The 21,912-nt window shown below is 44.5% G+C and overlaps 1 protein-coding gene across 9 annotated transcripts in view; it reads left to right on the top strand.

Annotated features, from left to right (window-relative positions):
- The window catches only part of SLC12A6 (solute carrier family 12 member 6), a 46,104-nt gene that overhangs the window by 22,608 nt on the left and 1,584 nt on the right, over nucleotides 1–21,912 (top strand). For 3 of the 9 annotated variants that reach the window (XM_083410068.1, XM_083410069.1, XM_083410074.1), the window contains 23 exons: nucleotides 6,504–6,548; nucleotides 9,598–9,695; nucleotides 12,039–12,170; nucleotides 12,880–13,026; nucleotides 13,415–13,469; nucleotides 13,955–14,085; nucleotides 14,295–14,536; nucleotides 14,879–15,093; nucleotides 15,410–15,568; nucleotides 15,961–16,059; nucleotides 16,186–16,243; nucleotides 16,995–17,169; nucleotides 17,253–17,371; nucleotides 17,448–17,546; nucleotides 17,863–17,982; nucleotides 18,472–18,576; nucleotides 18,783–18,951; nucleotides 19,524–19,719; nucleotides 19,807–19,976; nucleotides 20,076–20,207; nucleotides 20,784–20,891; nucleotides 20,987–21,171; nucleotides 21,713–21,846. In XM_083410068.1, coding sequence (XP_083266194.1) covers nucleotides 6,504–6,548; nucleotides 9,598–9,695; nucleotides 12,039–12,170; nucleotides 12,880–13,026; nucleotides 13,415–13,469; nucleotides 13,955–14,085; nucleotides 14,295–14,536; nucleotides 14,879–15,093; nucleotides 15,410–15,568; nucleotides 15,961–16,059; nucleotides 16,186–16,243; nucleotides 16,995–17,169; nucleotides 17,253–17,371; nucleotides 17,448–17,546; nucleotides 17,863–17,982; nucleotides 18,472–18,576; nucleotides 18,783–18,951; nucleotides 19,524–19,719; nucleotides 19,807–19,976; nucleotides 20,076–20,207; nucleotides 20,784–20,891; nucleotides 20,987–21,171; nucleotides 21,713–21,846 — 3,093 coding nt within the window. Of the gene's footprint in view, nucleotides 1–6,503; nucleotides 6,549–9,597; nucleotides 9,696–12,038; nucleotides 12,171–12,879; nucleotides 13,027–13,414; nucleotides 13,470–13,954; nucleotides 14,086–14,294; nucleotides 14,537–14,878; nucleotides 15,094–15,409; nucleotides 15,569–15,960; nucleotides 16,060–16,185; nucleotides 16,244–16,994; nucleotides 17,170–17,252; nucleotides 17,372–17,447; nucleotides 17,547–17,862; nucleotides 17,983–18,471; nucleotides 18,577–18,782; nucleotides 18,952–19,523; nucleotides 19,720–19,806; nucleotides 19,977–20,075; nucleotides 20,208–20,783; nucleotides 20,892–20,971; nucleotides 21,172–21,712; nucleotides 21,847–21,912 lie in introns of all 9 variants that reach the window. The other 6 variants (XM_083410066.1, XM_083410067.1, XM_083410073.1 and 3 more) reach the window with 3 other exon arrangements.

A 21,912-nucleotide genomic window follows, 5' to 3' on the forward strand; every position in this document is an offset into this window, starting at 1 on the left:
GCTGTCTCTCAGCCTAACCTTCCTCACATGTTTTTTTGTGAGGATAAAATGGGAAGGAAAGAACCATGTTCACCACTTTGCGATCCTTGGGAGAAAAGGTGGTATATAAAATGGATGAATAAAAGAATGAAAGGAATCTTACACAAAGTGGATGTGATGATGTTCATAATACAACAAGCATTTATTCATCACATAATATTGCTGTTGGTCTAGAAATGGTTAACATTGGTCTGTAAAGTGGTCTGTCTCATCCTTCTTTCTCCCTATCACCCAAAAAGGTAGCTCAATATTATTCCCATTTATTGGGGGTTATTGGGTTGTTCTTGTTTTTATTTTGATTATGTACTTTGTGGTTTTATATTCTGATTTTATCCTGTGAATTACCCTGAGACCTGCGGGTATAGGGCGGTATATAAATTCAATAAATAATAATTATTTTACAAACTTGGACAAACGGCTTGCTTAATGCCACCCATTGATTCTTATACTAATAAAGTAGGGATTTGAACCTAGAATGAAGCAGGACTCCAGGCTGCAGAAGATGGAAAATTAAGAACATAGACTCCTGGGCATTTTTCTTACTTAGGAAGGAATAAAGTGGCAAGTAGATTTGTCAGTTAGGAATTTCTTAGTTACAGGATTGGCAATAGGCAGCAACCTACTTTGTGTGTTCATATTTCCTCTGTGTGATCAAATGTATTGTACTTAAATTATACACAGTTGCAATTGGAAAGTGACATGTGAACGAGAGGTGGTACCAGTGCTACTGATCTGCCAGCTACATACAGTGGTACCTCAGGTTAAGTACTTAATTGGTTCCGGAGATCCGTTCTTAACTTGAAACTGTTCTTAACCTGATGCACCACTTTAGCTAATGGGGCCTCCTGCTGCTGCCACGCTGCAGCCGTGCGATTTCTGTTCCCATCCTGAAGCAAAGTTCTTAACCCGAGGTACTATTTCTGGGTTAGCAGAGTCCGTAACCTGAAGCGTCTGTAACCTGAAGTGTATGTAACCCGAGGTACCACTGTAGTTGGATACCAGCCCTATTCATGAAAATATCATTCAAATTTTGTCAATGACCATGGTAATTAAAGGCTGTGCATTTTGCTGTCTGCAAAACCAGCTGCTGCGTTTGAGAGGCCTGGAAATGGCATGTGCTTTTGTGTTTTTGCCCTTGGTACTGACAGTGGGTAAGGTTCTTGTGCTGCACAATGGCCCAGATGATTTGATTTAGGTTGTCTGAGAGAGCTGACTGTGATCTGGCAACCCAGGTTAAATAAACTCTTGGTGCCCACCCTATTCATCTTTCTGATGCTGCCTCACTCATCAAAAGGCATGGTGTCTGTGTGCTCAGTCCCTCTCTACATACGCACAAATAGCTACAACCATGGGATTGTTCAGTTTACTGTTTTTTTTATTGGAGACAGGGTGTTACATCACACACTGTTCCCCCAGTGAATGCCCTTTAGCAGTTCCTTGTTGAAGAATCAGCGGGGCATAATCTGATGCCTTCACCCTCTAGCCTGCCAGCGCCTTGAGTTCCTTCCCAGCCCCTTCTTCCTTCTGGGCTTCTGGTCAAATTGAAACTCCAGTCAGGCCCTATCTGCCCCCACCTTTCCTTTGCAGCTAGTAGGAACTCTGAACCATCGTGCCAACAGCTGCACCTTTCCCATCTGTTCCCTATCTGGCTTAGTTCCCAACCGTTCTCCACCAGCAATCTCTGCTGACCAAGGACCTGATCCTGCATTCCCACAGGAGGGAGGGAAGTGCAGGTGGGCAGTCCTTCACATTGGGGAAGAGACTTTTCTTTATATTCCAGCTTCTTCCAAGAGCTCATAGTAGGTTGTAGCAACTGCTAAACGGACACAAGAGAGTCATCCTAGGTGTGCTGTTTTCACTGCCTACCATATTTTTTGCTGTATAAGATTCACTTTTTCCTTCCTAAAAAGTAAGGGGAAATGTGTGTGCATCTTACAGAGCGAATGCAGGCTGCGCAGCTATCCCAGAAGCCAGAACAGCAAGAGGGATCACTGCTTTCGCTGCGCAGTGATCCCTCTTGCTGTTCGGGCTTCTGGGATTCAGAATATTTTTTTTCTTGTTTTCCTCCAAAAACTAGGTGCGTCTTATGGTCTGGTGCGTCTTATAGAGCGAAAAATGCGGTGCTTGGCCTCCTACTTGGCCTGCTATTCATACACCTCAAATACCTCACACACATCTCTCTATATAATGTGGCTTTGTATACATAATAATAGCCATAACCAAGCAATTTCATTATTATTGTTGTTGAAAGGAGAGGGAAAAAAGAAAGAATAAAAAAGTGAAGACAAAAAAACAGAACAAAAATAAGGAGAGACAGAGAAAAATCCCCTACCACATTAGTGTTACATAACGAAAACAAAAAACAGATTATCCAATTTAACTAGTTTTGAAAATAAAAACAGAAAAAATTATCCAAATGGAAAAAGAAAAAGAATGACTTCTGGAGTGGGCTGAGCTCAGTTTGCTCCTCCTCCTTTGCTATCAGCTTGACTCTGACTTGTTAATATTTTATTCAAAAGCGGTGGTGACTTTTGCTGCTTCACTAGTCAATAAACAGGTGATACAGAACAGGCATAGGCAAATTCGGCCCTCCAGGTGTTTTGGGACTACAACTCCCATCATCCTTAGCTAACAGGACCAGTGGTCAGGGATGATGGGAATTGTAGTCTCAAAACATCTGGAGGGCCGAGTTTGCCTATACCTGATATAGAATGTTCTCTTGCTGATTTTCACTGCTGACTGATTATACCCCAATCTACTGGCAGAATGCCCATACTAGCAAAACAATATCTTCAACAGTGTATCCTCTTATTAGTTAGTTAAGGGAGTAATTCAAAGCTTTGTGAGTTTGACCTGAATATGAAATACAAAACTTTGCCGGGAACTGAATGTAGTATTTCACATTCTTTGTTCTAGGAAGGCCATTTGTGTTAACAAATTTAGAGCGCACTTAAATCACATCCTTGGAAAAGTCCAGAAAGAAAGATATATTCTTCTGTTCTCTCTTCACTGGGGCTTCTATTGATTTTTGGCAGAATTTGCACAAGAGCCCGTCTCTATCTTGAACATGCACAAACTTGACAATTATTATATTTGTGGGAGCCCATGTCCTTTGCCTTTTCACTGAGATTTTGAAAATGTGTTCTATGTCAAACTGATGTTGAGCTGGCAGAGAGAGCACCTCTTTGACCTTGGGCAAATAACATTGTTCTGTCCCTCTAAATAAAATAAGAATCATAAAGACCTCCTTTCACCACGTGCACAAAGAGGGAGAAAATGTGTACTCTTCAAATCACTTTTTTATTATGGATGTAGTGGTTCTGAATAACTATCAGCCCTTGGATCCATAATTTTTGCCTTTTTCACAGATTAAGGTTGTCATTCCACACAAAAGCTTGCTTTGAGAAACTCCCTTTTTGTGGCACACCTTAAAGCATTGTAATGGTGTCTTTCACCTCTTGGTAAAATGAGTCAGAATTGAAGGGCAGGGCTTTTTGAAACCTGGAAGTTAAAAACTACTATGGATAGCTATTTTAGGGGCTAAGGTTAACCTTGGAATGGAATATGAAGGGCAGAAACAAGCCTCTTAACATTAGACCTCCCAGGCTGAGTAATGCAATCGCATGGCCTCAGCATGACAATCCTAAGCTCAAACCCTTTTTCTGACCCTCCAAAACACCACAGTCTCAAAAGGATTTGCTCATTATTGTGCTGCTATCAAGGTGGAAAAAAACAGAAGTGCACTTCTAGTCAGACCTAGACTATGTACACACATCCTTCCTGGTCGGAAATGTCCAAATCCCAGGATTCTCCATATAATCTCTATTTATCCCAGGCAGTTTGAATCCCTTTATCCAGACAATGAACAGAAACAATGCCTTCTGTGTAGGGCACTGAGTGCAGACTCAACAAACAAAGGATGCTTTTGCTGCTGGAAGTTGAATGGTGCCAACAGGACTGGGGAAATTGCCAAGACTGGGGTGGTTGACAAGAGCAAAGATAGGTTGTTGAACAGAAACACATCATTTGTGTTTGATCCCTCATCAACAGACTTTGCTTCCATCTGTCTGTTCTGAATGATCTGCTGTCTACTCTGGCATCTCCCACATGTTCACTTTGCAGGCCTTGATAGGTGTGTTGCACTTCACTGAATTTGCTGGCCTCCAGCTAGACCCATGGCCTTGCACCCCCCCTGTTCCTCACTGCATGATGTTGCCCCAGACAAAGGCACCATTTGGAGCTCTATTCATGTGGACCTTGTGCATGTCTTTACATTTTGAAGAAAACATGTAACTGCCTCCCCACCCCTTTCTCCTCTTTTAAAAATAAATAGTTTGTAATGGTTCTAGGGGTTGCTCGTGCGTAAGCCGGTGCAAACACCTGGCTGGATTGCCTGAGTGAACCTTTTCTGTCCGGACAGCCACTCACCCGTGGCTGTCTCAATCGCTGGCAGAATCCGTCAGTGGGCGTTTCTTAAACTTCTTCCAGCAAAGAAGCTCTTTGACGCCTATGCTTCTCCTACTCTCTCTGTGCGAAAGCCTTCTGCACAAGGAGGGCGTAGGCAGCGGAGGACCTCTACTCTCCCCGATGGTCCCCGGCAAGGAGTTATGGGACCGCCTCGCCGCTTCCCCCATCTGCCCCCCTTCTCCACTGGTGCTACGCTGATTCTCTTCCCCAGAAGATGGGCTGCCTCTCCCAATCCCGGGACGCTCTCCGGAATCCCTCTGGATTTTGCTCTCTCCCTCTGGCACTGATGGCAGTTCCCTGACATAGTTGCTTCTACCATACCTTCCCTTGTTATTATTTTTGCACCTTTTTGCCAATACCAGGCCCACCCACAAGGCATAAGGTGTAAACATGCATAAACAGTAAGCAATATAAAATATCAAGATAATAAACAATATAAGCTGCAGCAGCACACTTGTATTAACAAAACTTATTGAAACATTAAAAATTACAAAAGTGAGTGGGCCTGTGTCCTCCTTGGGAGAGCAGGTTGGGAGTCCCTTCAAATTACTTTATGAATGGTTTTGTGCTGCTGTTTGCAAGTACACAGAAGGCGTGAATGGATTGATGCAAAAGCACTGCAACTATCCCCTAAATTGAATTGCTGGGTCTTCCTTTAGGATTCAAGTCAAGTTTAACCCCTTCCCGATTTTTCATATACTTTTTGGAGATGGAAACCCTATGCCTACCCTAAAATGCACTGTGCTGTCTCTAGTCTCCTTCCCTTGGTTATCACAATCTGTTTTTAAGGTAGGAAAATGAAATGGTTCAAGCAAATCAGGTTGTTGTGATTTCCCCCCCTCAAAAATTCATTGTTAAATGGGTTTGACACCACTACACCTTTATATTACCAAATCTTTGCCTTCTGGGTCTGGGGTGTTTGCATTTTTATTACAAGAAACCTCTCTAGAGAATTTGAGTCTCAATTTGTCACAGAGTCAGGCAGATCAATAAAGAAGGGAGACAGTGTGGCATTCCCTAAAGGGAATTTATTTTATTTATTATTTTATTTTATTTGTTTATTTAATTTAAGGGAAGACTTTGGAAAATAAAACCAAAAGTGGGGAATTAGTCTCCTGCATTAATTATTGTGTCAGGTAAGGACAAACATACATAGAATGATGTTTATCTGAATAAAAAAGAGGGTGGGTAGAGATTCCCCCATAGCCCAGTCAACAGTAATCAAATTCAGAGGTGGAGAAGATATTGGGGAGAAGTCAACACCCATCTTGCATGTCTAAACTGTAATAAGAGTGCTGTTGATCTTTCCCACCACCATTTTCACAACATTGAAGGACCCCAGAGTTCCGGCCACACTACTCCCCACCCCTACAATCTGATCACTCCAGCAGGCCAGCCAAGTCATAAGCTATAGAAAACCACTCTGTCCTGGGGAGGGGAGGGGATGCTAGCTAGTGACCACAAGTGACAACCACTATGCACATGATACAAAGCTCATTCACAGAGACTGAATCAACATAATCTTAATAGTGGTAGAGGGTAGGGGGAGATATTGATATGATTCTGTCCTGTTGATTTTGCTGGCTTCCCTTCTCAACACAAAAAATTACTCCCTTTCCCCAGTTGTCCATTACCATAAAGCCTGAAAAAAGCCCGGTGGGGAAAAAACCCTCCTCTCCCCTTTGAGTTACAGAGTGTTTTCAATGGTGTGTGGGAGGGAAAGGAGATACTTTTCTATGCTACTTGAAAGGCTTATGAATATTCTGCATTTTCTCCCCCCACCCCGTTGCAGCTATTCTTGTTTTGAAATCACAGCTTAAGACTATTATTTTTTTACTCCTTACCATTTTTGTTGCTGATTGTGATTGCGGGGGAAGAAAGCCATTTTTGAATCTTAGGGAAGTGGGAGAGAGAAATTTTAGCCCATCACTTTATTCCCTCATTCTCCCTTTATGTTGCTATTCATTTTCTTTCCCGTTTTCTGTTTGATTTTTCAGATGTGAGTCAAACTTCCGTCACAGGGGAACAGTATCAGCTCTTAGGTACAGTATTACAGGACTCTTGTGTGTGTGTGCAGTATATATGTCTCCTGTGTCTACCAGTGTTGCCCATTGTTAGACAAAGGTGTATGTGCCCCATTGCTAGGGGACAGGTGAAAAATAAGTTCTCTGTGTGAATGCATGTGTGAGAAAGAATGACTAATAAAGAAAATGGTACAGTGGTACCTCGCAAGATGAATGCCTCGCAAGACGAAAAACTCGCAGGATGAAAGAGTTTTTCGTTTTTTGAGTTGCTGCGCAAGACGAATTTCCCTATGGGCTTGCTTCGCAAGACGAAAACGTCTTGCGCCTTTTTTTAAAAACCGTCAATGCATTCCTATGGGAAACCGTCAATGCACAGTGGTGCTTTGCAAGACGAAAAAAATCACAAGATGAAAAAACTCGCAGAACGAATTAATTTTGTCTTGCGAGGCACCACTGTATATGTGTGTAACCATCTTATGTCGAAGGCACAAATGTCCCTGTGTGTGTGCTCTAGGGCAGACCTGTAGATAGCCACTCTACTGGTTGCCTGTGGCAAGTATTATCCAGATGAATAGGGCACTTCACAGAAGTTATTGTTTAAAAGCCATAAATTGCTAGCAAGTACAGACTTGCTGGTAATTTTTGTAGGCTGTTGAAAAACTGCTTTAGGCAAAAACCTTCCTGGAATGCTCTTGTTCAAACTAGATTTTTATAGCATTTAATTTCAGCCTAAATTCTTTTCACCAAGGGATGGTAGCCGTCTCTCTGTTTACAGTGCTCTTGTTTGAAGATCGAGGTGACATTGAATTCAGACCTGTATCACATCTAACACTAAGAAGTGTTGTCCTAACAGGGATCTGCTTTACTTGATTGTTCCAGAATAACAACCTTTGAACTCACTGCTGTATTTTATACATTTGAGGAATTGATCCTTGATGGTTTAAAGACAGCCAATGATCTTTGTAAAGATCAAGGATTTTTGACTTGGAATAGCCGGTTGCATAAGTAGTAGCAGGATTGTTATCTCTGGTATGTCATAGTTAGTGCATTTAAGGTACCCTGGAGACATAGTAAGCAGGGGTAAGCTGCTGAAGTACTCAGGAACTCCTTGTTCCTATACACTGAGGATGCTATCTAATAATAAAAATTCAGAGAAGCCTCACATTTGATTTGAATAATGGATTCTGCATCTTTTTTTAAAGAAAACTTCAGAAATAATTTCCATTAATTTCATTTGCCTTTTCCCTACACAGCTGGCCTGTTGCCATGATTTGTATCAGTGCTTTCTCATTCCTGTAGCCAGAATTGGATGAAACATCTCCTGAGCTTTATTATCCGCTTTGTTCTGAATGTTGAGGGGAACAGGGTGTGGTGTTAATCCAGCCCAGCCAGATGCCAAGATTCCATGCCTCAGGGTTGTTGGGTAGGCCCCAGTAATAAATGTTGTGGTTCCTTGCTTGCGGACAAGCCTGTCTGTATGATTTACTAATTTTTTAAAGAGCACCCAGCCCTAGAGTATTCACTTCCATATCTGCATTCTGTGAGATGGAGCTGGAGGGGAGAGAGGGATGTTTTCTCACGTGGCACAGATAGATTTAGAGTTCAGGGGCTAGCATATGCTGATGGTTTAGAGAATGGGCACCAGGTCTCTGCGGTTCTGTTTCTGGATATATGGATCTGATGGGGAAGGAGAGAAATGAAGGCAGCTAGTAAAGCAGGGTACAAGTAGAGATTGGAATTCCTTTTTCTCAAACATTGAGACAGTTGGTATAGTTTTTAGCTTTCATGGTTGCACATAAAGTTTGGAAAGTATGGTAAAATTGAAAAAAGGACTGTAAACAAATAAAGAGGCAGCTCAGCTTAGGCTACGCATACAACATACATGTAAAGCACCTTCCACACACACAAAAATAATCGGAGCCATAGGTTTTAAGGATGCTGAGACTTGTAGCTCTATGAGTGGTAACCTATAGTTCCCAGGATTCAGGGTGGAAGGTGGCTTTAAATGTGCTTTAGATACATGATGTGTACACAGACTTTGTTAGCATTTAAAACTGCTGTGATTTTTAACCTTCATTCAAGGACTGAGTATAGCTTTTCACACCTGAAGCACTTATAAGAACCTTACAGGAGGAGTACAACATGCCCCTCTTTAATTTGGAACACACCCTGTTCTTGAAAATTACAGGCAAACAGCTTTCAAGTACATGCAATTTAAATATGCAAATTGCCATTGCTGTGGTGCTTGTTAGCCTTTTGCTTACTGGTGAATTCAAACTATTGCATTTGAGGGAACTTTTCCTCCATATGAGGCTGTAGCAGAGCCATGCATCTAAGTTTGCTAAACTTGGCTGCTTGCACGTCTGTCTGCCCTTCCAAACACCAGGGGGAAAAAGAACCTCCAAAGCTGCATGGGACTCCCTTGCCTATCCCTTCTGTCTTGGCAATGGTATAAGGCAAGGAGAAGTGAAAGCTTGACAGCAGTATTACCCAGATGATCTTTCTAGCCTCAGATTCCTTATCTCTGTGTAGCGTATTTCTCCCCTAAACCCCTTGCCTGCTGCTCACCACAGACCCCACTCATATGGGGACAGTAGTAAATGCCCTGTGGTAAAAATTAGTGTCAGCAACTGAGCAGGCAAGTAGCTCATGATCTGAAAAGATCTAGGGTAAGGAGGGGGGGAGCAACTTTTCATACCAAGTGGACTGCAAGAGTACTTTGACAGGGAACCAGTAAGCCGCATACTGCCTTGTGCGTGCTACCTTCCCAAGGCCCACTAAGTGAGGCGCTGGGCTTTGGAAAGGGGACACAAAGTCCTGTCAGGGTCCTTGAACCTTCACTCATCCCTTCCCAAAGCCCACCACCTTTCTTACCTGCTTTCTGAAGGCAACACAAGGGCTGTGGCTGGGTGTAGGCCACCAAAAAGGCAGTGATGGACCGCCTTGATATAGGGTGTTTCTCTTTTCCCACTGCCCAGATAGAGCTCCAATAATCTAAATGTATGCACAACACTAACTCTTTGCTGGACTACTCCTTTCCTTCCATTTGATCTCTCTCTTGTTGCAGATCCTGGTCACAAGAAGGATCCTCATAATGCCTATCTCAACAATATCAACTACGAAGATGGCGATGAATTCTTTGACAAGAATTTGGCACTTTTTGAGGTGAGATCATTGTTGGTGGGTTAGTTCTTTTGCTTTCCTTCCTTCCACTATATGTGTCCATATATGTATTAATCGGTGTTAGAAACAGATATGAAAACTAGGAGCTAAATGGCACCTTAAACCTAGGTTATAGGTGCAACAATAGAATGTCTAGGCACGATTTTTCAATAACAATAATACAAAGCTAAAAATGAATAAACTGCAGCTAAAATATTATGTTCATTTTTCACATGGTCTAGTCCTTCCCCTGCCCACTCCCCTAATAATTCTTAAGAGGGTCTCTCCTCCAGTTTCCAGAGAGTAGCTGGAAGTGGGGAGGCAGGAAAAGGTCCTCTTTTCCTTCCACTCAGCAATTTTAATCTGAAATCTTAGGCACAGTGCTGTGCCTAGAGCTCAGAAACTGCCTGCGCTAATGAAATTCCCTATTGCAAAATGCACCTAGAACAATGGGAGTTTCGAACACTGATTTAAATCCTTCCTTATAACCTTTCATGATAGCTGCTATTATGTCTGCTCTGTTTCCCAAGGCTATGCATGGTTGTTGTTTTTAATTCCTCAAAAACACAGAAAAAGTTGCAAAGCATTGGGAACTATGACATGGGAAACTGCATCTTGGAAATCTTACGTCTCTTTTTTATTTTTTATTTTTTATTTTTTAAAGGTTATTTTTTAACTCTCATAGCTTCAGCGATGGACTTGAAAATGTATAGGCAGGGGTGAGAAATCTCTGGCCCAGGGGTGAACAACCTGCAGTCCACCAGATTTTTCTGGACTACAACTCCCATCAGCCCCAGTCAGCTAGCCAGTGATCAGGGCTGATGGGAGGTGTAGTCCAACAACACCTGGAGGCCCGCAGGTTGTGCACCCGTGCTCTGGCCCATGGGCCAATCTTGACCCACAGAGGGTCCAATTTGGCCCATCAGACCTTTTCCCCCAAGCTGCACCTACTTGCCAGTCAGCTGACATTACTGGGTGATGAGGTTCAATCCTGATGGAGGCTGCTTCACTTTACTGCAATGAATGCACTGGCAATACAGACTTCTCACCCCAGCCCCGTGGGGAATGAGCTGGCAAAGCAGGCCCCTGCAGGGAGCAGAATACAACCCTTTGCTCATCAACTGGTAATCAGAGTATTGAGTCCTACTGGACTGAATGCATTGGCAAATCAAATCCGCCTCCCCACCAGCCCCCAGCTGATTTTGACAAGTGGGTAGGATGGCCTTGTTATTATTTTTACTGTATTTGTTAGAAGATGTGTTTTACAAAAAAATAAATTGTGCTGGGGAAAAGAAAACCAATATACAGTGGACCCTCTGGGTACAAATTTAATTCATTCTGGGGGTCCATGCGCACCCTGAAAAATCTGTATCCAGAGGTGGCACTTCTGCGCATGCGTGAGTGGTGAAACCTGGAAAAATACTTCCAGGTCTGCCACTTTTGCAACCCGAAGTTTACATTACTCGAGAGTAACGTAACCCGAGGGTCTTCTGTAATGTAATGTAATGTAACAGCTGCAAAATCTTGTGACTCCAATTAAGGTCACAGAAACGCTAAATCATTGCTTTGTTAATTGGTTAACTCCCTTGAAAAGTGAGCCTGTATGTGTCTTCGGTAGTGATAGGAGGGGTGGGAGTTGGAGGTTGGTTGCTTTGCCGTTTTGCTGAGCGTGGAGACTCCAACAACATACTGCTGGAGAAGTTGGTAAGGACAGACAAGCTATAATTTCTGCACTGCTTCAAAGGAGTTTTAGAAGCAAGAAGAGCCTCTCATGGGTTCAAGAAAGTGAAATACAATGCATCCAACTCAGTATATATGTATAGTAACTTGTAATAGTAGCCATCCTGCCAGTAAAGAGTCATCTTCAGAGTATTGTGTGTGGAATCTACTTCATCCCTAGGGCTTTGAGGGTGAAACCTCTGTATCACTCTGCATAAATCAGAAAAATAGCTAACAACCCCACAGTATCACAGTGTCAGAAGATCGACAAGGGTGGCCCTGCTTACCTGTCAAGGTAGGCCCACGGGGTGTGGGGAGAAAGTTTTCCCACCCCTGTGGCAGAGGAAGGAGATGCAAATTGATCAATGATTTCAAATTTGCCTAATTTATCAAAATGAAATATACAGTTTGCAGAATTCAGAATTTCTTGACGTATAAGTTGTGGGGGTTTTTTTAATGCCAAGGGTACACCAGCCTGCTTGTACCCAACCCATTTCTCTCATATTCTGCTTTCCTATGTCTTCATTCCCATATTACTATAACCATGCTAATGACTAGTGGTTTTTTGCCTTAGGATATTTTTCATATTAAGTTTTAATGTCTACTGCCATCCTTTCCACTTTGCAGGAGGAGATGGACACCCGGCCCAAGGTGTCCTCCCTGCTCAACCGCATGGCCAATTACACCAACTTGATGCAGGGAGCCCGTGAACATGAGGAGGCTGAGAATGTCCCTCCAGGCAAGAAAAAAGCTATTAAGGTAAGGAGCTTGGTGATAGTGAGATACGTAGGCAGTTAGAGGTAGTAGGTATTTGAAGGTAGTGAATGAGTTGATGTCCAAAACTGAAAGCAGTTGATGCGTTCGCCATGGCTGCCCTACAAGTATGGGGCTTCCCTTTCCTGGAGACTTTCCAGAACAAAAAAACTGTGCTTCTTGAAGTTTAAAACACCTTTTTGTTTGACATGGATTTTAGCCGCTGGTCTTAAGGCAGCATGAGGTAAACCTCAAAAAATATTTTTGATTTCTTGACATTTGTTTGAAATTTGTAAGAGCCAGTTAAAAAATAAATACATCAGATCAATTAAAAGCCCTGCTCAGAGTTATGCAAAATGTTCAGATTCCTAAGCCACCAAATCAAGCTCTGAGGTATCTGAGTAACCAGGTACCCAGGATTTTTCCCTAGTCCTGTAAGCAGGGCTTTAGTTTTTATGTGTTGCCTATTTGCAATTGATTTTTAATATGACTTACTATACGTGCAGTTTAGTGCTGTTACCTGCTCTGCACTTGGTGGCTGGGTTTGTCTGGGAATTCAGACAAAGGGGTGGGGTTGTCAAAGAGAAAGATATCTGAAGACCAAGTAGCAGAGAAGTCGCAGGTATTTAAATCATGTATGCAAAGGATGGAGAGCAAGGTAGGGGCAGCGAAGTGGAGTAGGTTTGGTTTTGAGAACTTGTCCTTTTCCTTCCAGTCTCCACAGATGGGCACATTCATGGGAGTCTATCTGCCTTGCCTGCAGAACATCTTCGGGGTGATTCTCTTCTTACGGCTCACCTGGGTGGTGGGTACAGCCGGCGTGTTGCAAGCCTTTGCCATTGTCCTCATCTGCTGTTGCTGTGTGAGTTCCTCTCTCCTACTGTCTGAATCATGTCCTGGTTTAGCGGTTTTAATGTCTTAGAGAAGAAGATAGGAGTGAGCAGTCTGGACCACAGCATGGAGATGGGGGCTAAATCATACTTTGTGACATTATCAGGCCACACCTGAGATCCTAATGTAAAAGTCATAAGATTACCCTTCTTCCCACATGCATCCAGCTGTGTCATGAGGCCAGTGATAGATTTTATTTCCACAACTTGCCAGATTTTCTTTAGCTGTAGTTGTATCTTATGGGAAATTGCCTATTGTCCTATCTAACAAGAGTATAATTGCACAACCTAATGAATGAAAGCCCTTTAAAATTGTGTGTTTTTCTTCTAAACCCTCCTGTGGTCTTTTCTCCTCCTCAGACTCTGCTAACAGCCATCTCCATGAGTGCCATTGCCACCAATGGAGTTGTGCCTGGTGAGTACTTAATATCTAAAGAGCCATCTTCTCCCACACTTCCCTGCCCACCAAATACATTCATCTTCAAAAGCAGCCCTGATTGCTCTCACCATCAGAACTTAACCAAGTAACTACTTGGGAAAGGTTCTTTTCTGAGGTGGTGCCCAAATGGTGGAATTCTTTCCTTAAACTTGTTCACCAGATACCAATGCTATCTATGTCAGATGACGTTCATCTTGCCATAAAAACACAATGCCGCCTTATAGTATTTGAGCTCCACATAAATCACCGCTTTGTTTTGTGCTACTCATCGGCTAACTCAGTTGATCATAACCTGTTGGTTTGTTTAATTTCATTTGGGTGCTGTCCTGACAAAATTCTAGAAATAAAAAGTTCCTCTACAAGCGGATGTTTAGGATGTGTAGGAAGTGCAAATGATAACCCTTTTCCCTATCTGCAACATCTCTTGACCTCCTACCCACTGCTTTATTTCCTCTGCACAGCTGGGGGTTCATACTTCATGATCTCACGAGCTTTGGGGCCTGAGTTTGGAGGAGCCGTTGGACTCTGCTTTTATCTGGGCACCACCTTTGCTGCTGCAATGTACATTTTGGGAGCCATTGAAATCTTCCTAGTAAGTGTTCTGCTCCCCTAAAATTAACGAGATGCAGTGTTCCATAGTTGTGAAACAGGTACTATTCCACACAGCTGTGGCCACTTCCAAGCAGCCTGACAGCCTTGAGCCGAGTGAGCACTTCTGCTAATCTTGCAAAATCCATGTTTCCCCCCTCTATCTGCTGACCTTTCTAAAAGTGACATGTGTCTCTCTCTTCCCTCTCTCAGATGTACATTGCCCCTGAGGCAGCCATCTTCCATAGTGAGGATCCCTTGAAGGAGCCAGCAGCCATGCTCAACAACATGCGGGTGTATGGCTCAGCCTTTCTAGTGATTATGGTGCTGGTGGTGTTCGTGGGTGTACGCTACGTGAATAAGTTTGCCTCTCTCTTCCTTGCCTGTGTCATCGTCTCAATCCTGGCCATCTACGCTGGTGCCATCAAGTCCTCTTTTGCACCTCCCGACTTCCCGTAGGTTATCAGCATACTTGGATATGATTAATTGTGATACTTGGATATGATTCATTGTGACTTCTCTTTTAATCAGTCTGGGATGTTGCAGATCCTACGAGAAGTTATTGGAATATGTAGTTTTGTGAATGTGCATAGAGTTGTCTGTTCTGTGGAAGGGTTAGGGATCTTTGGTCACAGTTTTTTACAAGACTGCAACCATCTCTCCATAGTTAGATAACTTCAGTTTCCCATGCCCTTGGGCAACTTAAGGGTTGGGACTCTCAAATCTGTTTGTGCATGCCTTGGCCTCTTTATAGCCTAATGGGTTTGTTCATCTTTTTGTGTCTCCTCTCCATTCAGCGTGTGCATGCTGGGGAACCGCTCTCTCTCCCGGCACCACATTAATGACTGTGCCAAGACGGTGGAGCGTGACAACATCACCCAGCACACTGTCCTCTGGGAGTTTTTCTGCAATGCTACCAAGCACCACAATGCCTCCTGTGATGATTATTTTCAGCACAACAATGTCACCGTTATCCAGGGTATCCCAGGGCTGGCCAGTGGCATTATCACTGGTGAGAGATACCTTTCCTTCCCTGTCAACAGTACACTTGGTTTTCCTCATGTTGGGACAATCCAAGAGGTGTCCTACGCACTGTCTAGATAAACAGCTATTTCCCTTCCCTCCCTAATTCAGGGTCTGTGTTGTGTAGTGGCCATAAATAGCAACTGGGTGTCCTTGGGACAGTCACCACCTCTTAGCCTAACCTATCTCATAGGATAGCAAAAAGAAGTTTGTAGACCACTGGAGGAAGGGTGGGATGATGATGACAGCAATAATCGTGGTGGTTCTGGTGGTAATAATAATAATAATGGTATTGATAATTGCAGAGAATCTTTGGAGCAGCTACTTGGTGAAAGGCGAAATAATTGAGAAACCATCATTGCATTCAGCTGATGTGTGGGGAAGCCTGAATCAGCAGTATGTGCTGGCTGACATCACCACTTCCTTTACTCTTCTTGTGGGCATCTTTTTCCCTTCAGTCACTGGTAAGAGCTACGTTGTTGCTATGTATTGCTCAGAGGTGTCTCCAGAGGCAAACCGTTCCAGAAGTTTAGATAGCCAACTTTTAATCTGGGATGCTTATACTTAAAAGACAGGTCTGTCTATGGACTCTTGCAGTTCTCAGCAAAGCACCCCCTTTCAGCCTAGGAGTAAGGACTTAATATTGCCTCAGCTGTGAGCTGGACTGGATGCAGTTTTGTTGCTGCTGTTCTCTTCTAATGGCCCAGTTTGATGCAATATCATCTTCTTTTACATCAGGGTAATAGATCATATGCAAAATTATTCAAAGGTTCAGTATAGTTTCTTAGCAGTACCTCCTTATCACAGAATTTTGTTTTCTTGCCCTCAGAAAATCTAATTTTTTTTGTCTTCACAGGAATCATGGCTGGATCAAATCGTTCTGGAGACCTGAAGGATGCCCAGAAATCTATCCCCATTGGTACCATCCTGGCTATTCTCACCACCTCCTTTGTGTGTATCCTTCCTGGCAAATGTAGGGTCAAATAAACAAAGGATGGATAAGGGTGGGATGGCTGCCCTTTTACATCCTTTGCTGTCTTGCAAGAACATCTTACTGCTCCTTGACCATTTGACTCATCAGATCTTAGCAACGTAGTGCTGTTTGGGGCATGTGTGGAAGGTGTCGTGCTCAGAGATAAGTAAGTAGTAACTTTCCCTAGTGTCACAGTTCTCAGATATAAATCAGATGTGAAAATTCTGTTTTGGATTCAAATTGTAAGCTGTGTTCTTAAAAGGCAGTTATGGCTACCAACCTGGATGGCTTTAAAAACAAATTAGACAAATTCATAGAGGAGAGAGCTGTTAATGGCTACTAGCTATTATGGCTGTCCTTTGCCTCCACAGCTGTAGGCATTAGTGCTTTTGAATACCAGTTGATGAAAGCCACAGGATGGGAGAGTGCTCTTGTGCTTGAATCCTGCTTGTGGGTTTCCCAAAGGCATCTGGTTGGCCAATGTGAGAACAGGATGCTGGACTAGATGCGTCATTGTGACTAAAAATGTGGTTCCCTTGTTAGGGGCAGAGTCTCAACCCTTTGGCACATATTTCTGGCCCACTCATGTTTCAGCCATGCTGGATACATGCTGTTAGCCTGGATCCAACCCACAGAAAGGAAGCTGGAGAGAAAACTAAGGCCGGAATCCCATATCTGCTTTCCTGGGAGCAAGTCACATTGTACTGACTAAACTCATAGGATTGTACTGTTAAGTTAGTTGCATCTATTCCTTTTGAAACCAATGGAACAAATGCAACTAACATAGTTTGGATCCAATCCTGCATCTTCTGATTTCTCTATGTGCTGGACCATTTGTTTCTGCTGGATCTTTGTACTTCTCACTATTAGCCCTTAGACAGATACCTAATGGCCTCACTTTTGCTTCTATTGGATAGGTTTGGTGATACAGTGAAAGGGAATCTGGTGGTTGGGACCCTGTCCTGGCCCTCCCCTTGGGTCATTGTCATCGGTTCGTTCTTCTCCACGTGTGGAGCTGGGCTGCAGAGCCTCACCGGCGCACCCAGACTGCTACAAGCCATAGCCAAGGACAACATTATACCCTTCCTGCGGGTAAGAGTGACAACCGCTTATTGACTTGCTGCTGAAAAAAACCTTGGTTGGTCCCAAGTAATCTGTTTCCTTATTCACTCTAGGTATTTGGCCATGGAAAAGCCAATGGAGAACCCACATGGGCCTTGCTTCTGACAGCAGGCATTGCAGAACTGGGGATCCTCATTGCCTCTTTGGATATGGTAGCACCCATCCTTTCCATGTAAGTGCCATATTTATCATGGGTTGGAGTCTCTAGGAATTGTACACAGCTGAGACTATTTTCTGTTCTCCCCTAGGTTCTTCCTGATGTGTTATCTCTTTGTCAACCTAGCCTGCGCATTACAAACTCTGCTCCGCAGCCCCAACTGGAGACCCCGCTTCCGGTACTATCACTGGTAAGAGGGCCACACTGCCTAGTGAGTCGGAGGAGGAAGGACATTGGCGAGTTCTACAAACAGAGGGGGGAGAGAGGGTGCAAATTCAGACTCCTGAGTTCTATGTCCTATTGTACAAAATGGGTTTAGCATAAAATGAGGGAATTGGGGGTGGACTCCTGGCCTGTGTATTTGGTATGTCTGCAGACAAGTACAAAAGGTTCTCTTGAACGGAATCCAGCAAGCACCCTGAGACTCTGGGCTCACATTTTAAACAGCAAACGAAATAAACAATAGTCTGCATGCTTTCCTCCCTTCCCCCTTTCTCTTCTTGTAGGGCACTCTCCTTCATGGGCATGAGCATCTGTGTGGCACTCATGTTCATCTCCTCCTGGTATTATGCAATTGTTGCCATGGTGATAGCTGGAATGATCTACAAATACATTGAGTACCATGGGTGAGTGTCTGTAACCTTCCAGAGCTCTAGCATTCTAGCCCTCTTTATCCAGCCTCTTACTCCACAGCGGGGAACAGCAGGGGGAATTCCTTGCAACCACACTCACTCACTCAGTCTCTAGTTGGGTGAGAGCGGAATCATGAGGGTGAAGGTTTGGTTGTGGGTTTCTGAGGCTCAGGCTCTGGAAATAGACGATTGCAGCCAGAAGTTTTGGGGCCTTTTACCTTCAGTTGCAGGATTTTTGTTTTCTTTTTGTGAGAAATGCAGGTCAGAGGGCATGAAGGCTTGGAATCATGATGCCTTTCTTTGAATGTTGAGGTTGGAAGTCAGCACACCTGGCCTCTTTTGTGATGCAGCCTTGTCCTCCTGCCTCCTGCATGATTGCCTTGGCCGCATTTCCCCCTCTGCCAATGCTTCTGGAAAGGAGGGGCACTGAGTGACTTGGCTCTCCTTGAGCTCATTTGGCTGAACATTTTCTGCATCCCCCAGGGCCGAGAAGGAGTGGGGCGATGGCATCCGTGGCCTGTCCCTCAGCGCAGCCCGCTTCGCCCTGCTGCGTCTTGAGGCGGGGCCACCCCACACCAAGAACTGGAGGTAGGAAGAGACTTGATGCTTCTTCGTTTTGCCATGGGCTGTGTGTGCCACATGCAGAGACCTTGTGCATGCATACGTGTATTTGTGTGCATGTGCTGTGGAGTGCTCCAAACATGCACATAAATACGCTCTTCTGGGTGGCAGCCTGAACCCACCTGCTACTTTGCTCCTTGTATGTACATTTTGGACTTTATTTTCTTTCTTAGGCCACAACTGCTGGTGCTGCTAAAGCTGGACGAGGATCAGCACGTGAAGCATCCGCGCCTGCTCACCTTTGCCTCTCAGCTGAAAGCTGGAAAGGGCCTCACTATCGTGGGCTCCGTCATGGTGGGCAACTTTCTGGAGTGTTACAGCGATGCACTGGCTGCCGAGCAGGTGAAGCCCACTGCTACTCACTGGATTTCATAGGTCAAATAGGAGGTGTAGGCACTGGGGTTGATCTGGCAGTCAGGCCATCAGACTTAGAAGCCCTACTTCCTGATCCTAAATGAAGAGGACAGTTGTGGTCATTCAGGCATAATGAAATGGGATTATTCCTTTCCAATATTCAGCAGATGCAAGAAATGTAGGAAGCTGACTTATACTAGTCAGACCATTGTTGCCTCTAGCTCAGTATCATTCACATTGGCTAGCAGTGACTCTCCAGAGTTTTAGACAGGGATCTCTCCCTGCTTTACATGGAAATACCTAGGATTAAACTCCATTGCCGTATTAGCTCCTGCTGCAGAAACCTCCAGTGTATTGATTTTAGAGACCATTTCCTCAGTAATATCCCATCTCCATAATGCCTTCGACCCTGAAGGACAAACTTTTAAATACTTAACCAACTTAAGTGAGTTGGAGTTCAGCAACACAGGATTTCACTGTGGCAAAGCACTCACCGGGTTGGGGCATAGAGAGCTCTCCATGCTAGTGCCCTCTAGCAGCCTTAATGTTTCTTGTTTCAGACCATCAAGCACCTGATGGAGGCAGAGCGGGTGAAAGGCTTCTGCCAAATCGTGGTGGCTGCCAAAGTGCGAGAGGGCATCTCCCACCTCATTCAGTCCTGTGGGCTGGGTGGCATGAAGCACAACACGGTTGTCATGGGCTGGCCCAACGCCTGGCGCCAGAGTGAGGATGCCCGTGCTTGGAAAACCTTCATAGGTAAGGCCTCTCCCATAGGGAGGTGAGAGGGAGGGCTTCCTCGGTCAAGGGATCCATATTGCATTACTCTCTCTCTCTACTCTGCAGGCACCGTCCGAGTGACTACAGCTGCTCACCTCGCCTTGCTTGTGGCAAAGAACGTGTCCTTCTTCCCTAGCAATACAGATCCTTTCCCCGAGGGGAGCATTGACGTCTGGTGGATTGTTCATGATGGTGGGATGCTGATGTTACTCCCTTTCCTCCTCAAGCAACACAAGGTGCTGGCGGGGGGGGGGCAGGTATCACTGGGGGAGATGAATCAGGGGGGAAGGTAAACCGGTAGATGGGGCTGCTAACCCTCTTTTCCCACTTTAAAGGTGTGGCGTAAATGCAAAATCCGCATCTTCACTGTAGCCCAGCTGGAGGATAACAGCATCCAGATGAAGAAGGATTTAGCAACCTTTCTCTATCACCTCCGCATTGAGGCAGAGGTAGAAGTGGTGGAAATGGTGAGAGACAAAACAGGCAGAGGAAGCCAGGAGGGGTTAGGGGCATTAGTTGGTTTTTGTTTTTCCTGTGGTCAGCAAGTTAGGCGTCACATAGTCAAGGGCAGGACTTGGAAGATTGATTAATAGAGAAATGAGGTAAGGGCTTGGACATATGTTGGATATAAGAAGCTTTTCCCTATCTACTAGAAATCATACCCTGATGCCCCCTGTTTTTTCAGTGTTCACCTGTAACTTCAGGCAAATTGTGAATTGTCTTCCGTCATCTCTCCCCTCCCCTCCATAGTAACAGGGCGTAGCTACTCAGATCTTTGTTGTATTTGTTCTCTGCCTTTCAAAGAAACTACTAGTTCTTGCTTTGTAAGCCACAACATTCTGTTGCTCAGAGCATATCTACAACTGTGCAGATTCCTAGAGAAAGGCACACAGACTAATGCATGCATCCAGTTCTGCCATTTTGTTGCACTAGGAAGAAATCTGGGCATTTTTGTGCACTCTGAATGTACCAAAGCTGGCCAGAGGACAGATCGTCTTGGCCCCACTCTGTGTATGAGTTTACACTTTCTTGTCTTCCAACAGCATGACAGCGACATTTCTGCCTACACCTATGAGCGCACGCTGATGATGGAGCAGCGCTGCCAGATGCTGCGGCAAATGCGTCTCTCAAAGACGGAGCGGGACCGAGAGGTGAACTGGGCTGGGATAAGTGGGAAGGGAAAGGCTGAAAGATTAGCACTTCCTAGTTGCTTCTTCACTGATCTTCCTAGGTGCTCCCCATACAGGCGCAGCTGGTGAAGGACAGAAACTCAATGCTGCGGCTGACCAGCATTGGCTCAGATGATGACGAAGAGACTGAGACTTACCAGGAAAAGGTGCACATGACGTGGACCAAGGACAAGTACATGGCATCTCGAGGGCACAAACCCAGGACCTTGGAGAACTTCCAGGATCTGCTCAACATGCGGCCGTAAGAATCTGCCAAGTCCCAGGACACTTCAGCCCATTTCTGTTCACTTAACTCTTTCCTGAAGTTCTGTCCTGCATTTTATGGCTTCCAGAATCCTTTTGGATAGTAACAAATCTTATTCTTTTTTTTTTTGTTCAATCCTAGCATGCTTTGGGGTCATACTTCTGCTTCTCTGTGGCAAGACCACCTTTGACACTTTTCTTTAGGGTTAGGAGTCAAAAGAGAAAAATGCCCTTGCCTACATTTCCAGCTGCTTCAATATCCGTATCATCAAATGTTACATTATTTCCACTGCTTCTATTTTGAAAGCATAAGGCCATTCTGTTTGTTTCCCATCTCCAGTGTGGTCCAGACCCTGTTGGCCTCTTAAGATTGCTGCAGCTGCCATATTGTATCCATTGCCTCCTCCAATCCATATGTGTCTTAGTGCTTTCTCCAGTTTTCGAGAAGCCAGATCTCTGAGCCAAAGCTTCCTGCAAGTGTACATCCATAGGCATGCCTGGTCTTGGTGACAATTTGTCTCTTCCTTCCTACGACCCAGGGACCAGTCCAACGTGAGACGTATGCACACAGCTGTGAAGCTCAATGAGGTCATAGTCAACAAGTCCCACGATGCCAAGCTGGTACTGCTCAACATGCCAGGCCCACCACGTAATCCTGATGGTGACGAGAACTGTATCCTTTTCTTCAGGGTCCTGTCTTTTGCTGGGATGCAAGAGGGATTGGCGGTGGCAACAGGAC

This window comes from Podarcis tiliguerta, assembly GCF_965153285.1.
Source record: "Podarcis tiliguerta genome assembly, chromosome: 13".
NCBI classification, from domain to species: domain Eukaryota; kingdom Metazoa; phylum Chordata; class Lepidosauria; order Squamata; family Lacertidae; genus Podarcis; species Podarcis tiliguerta.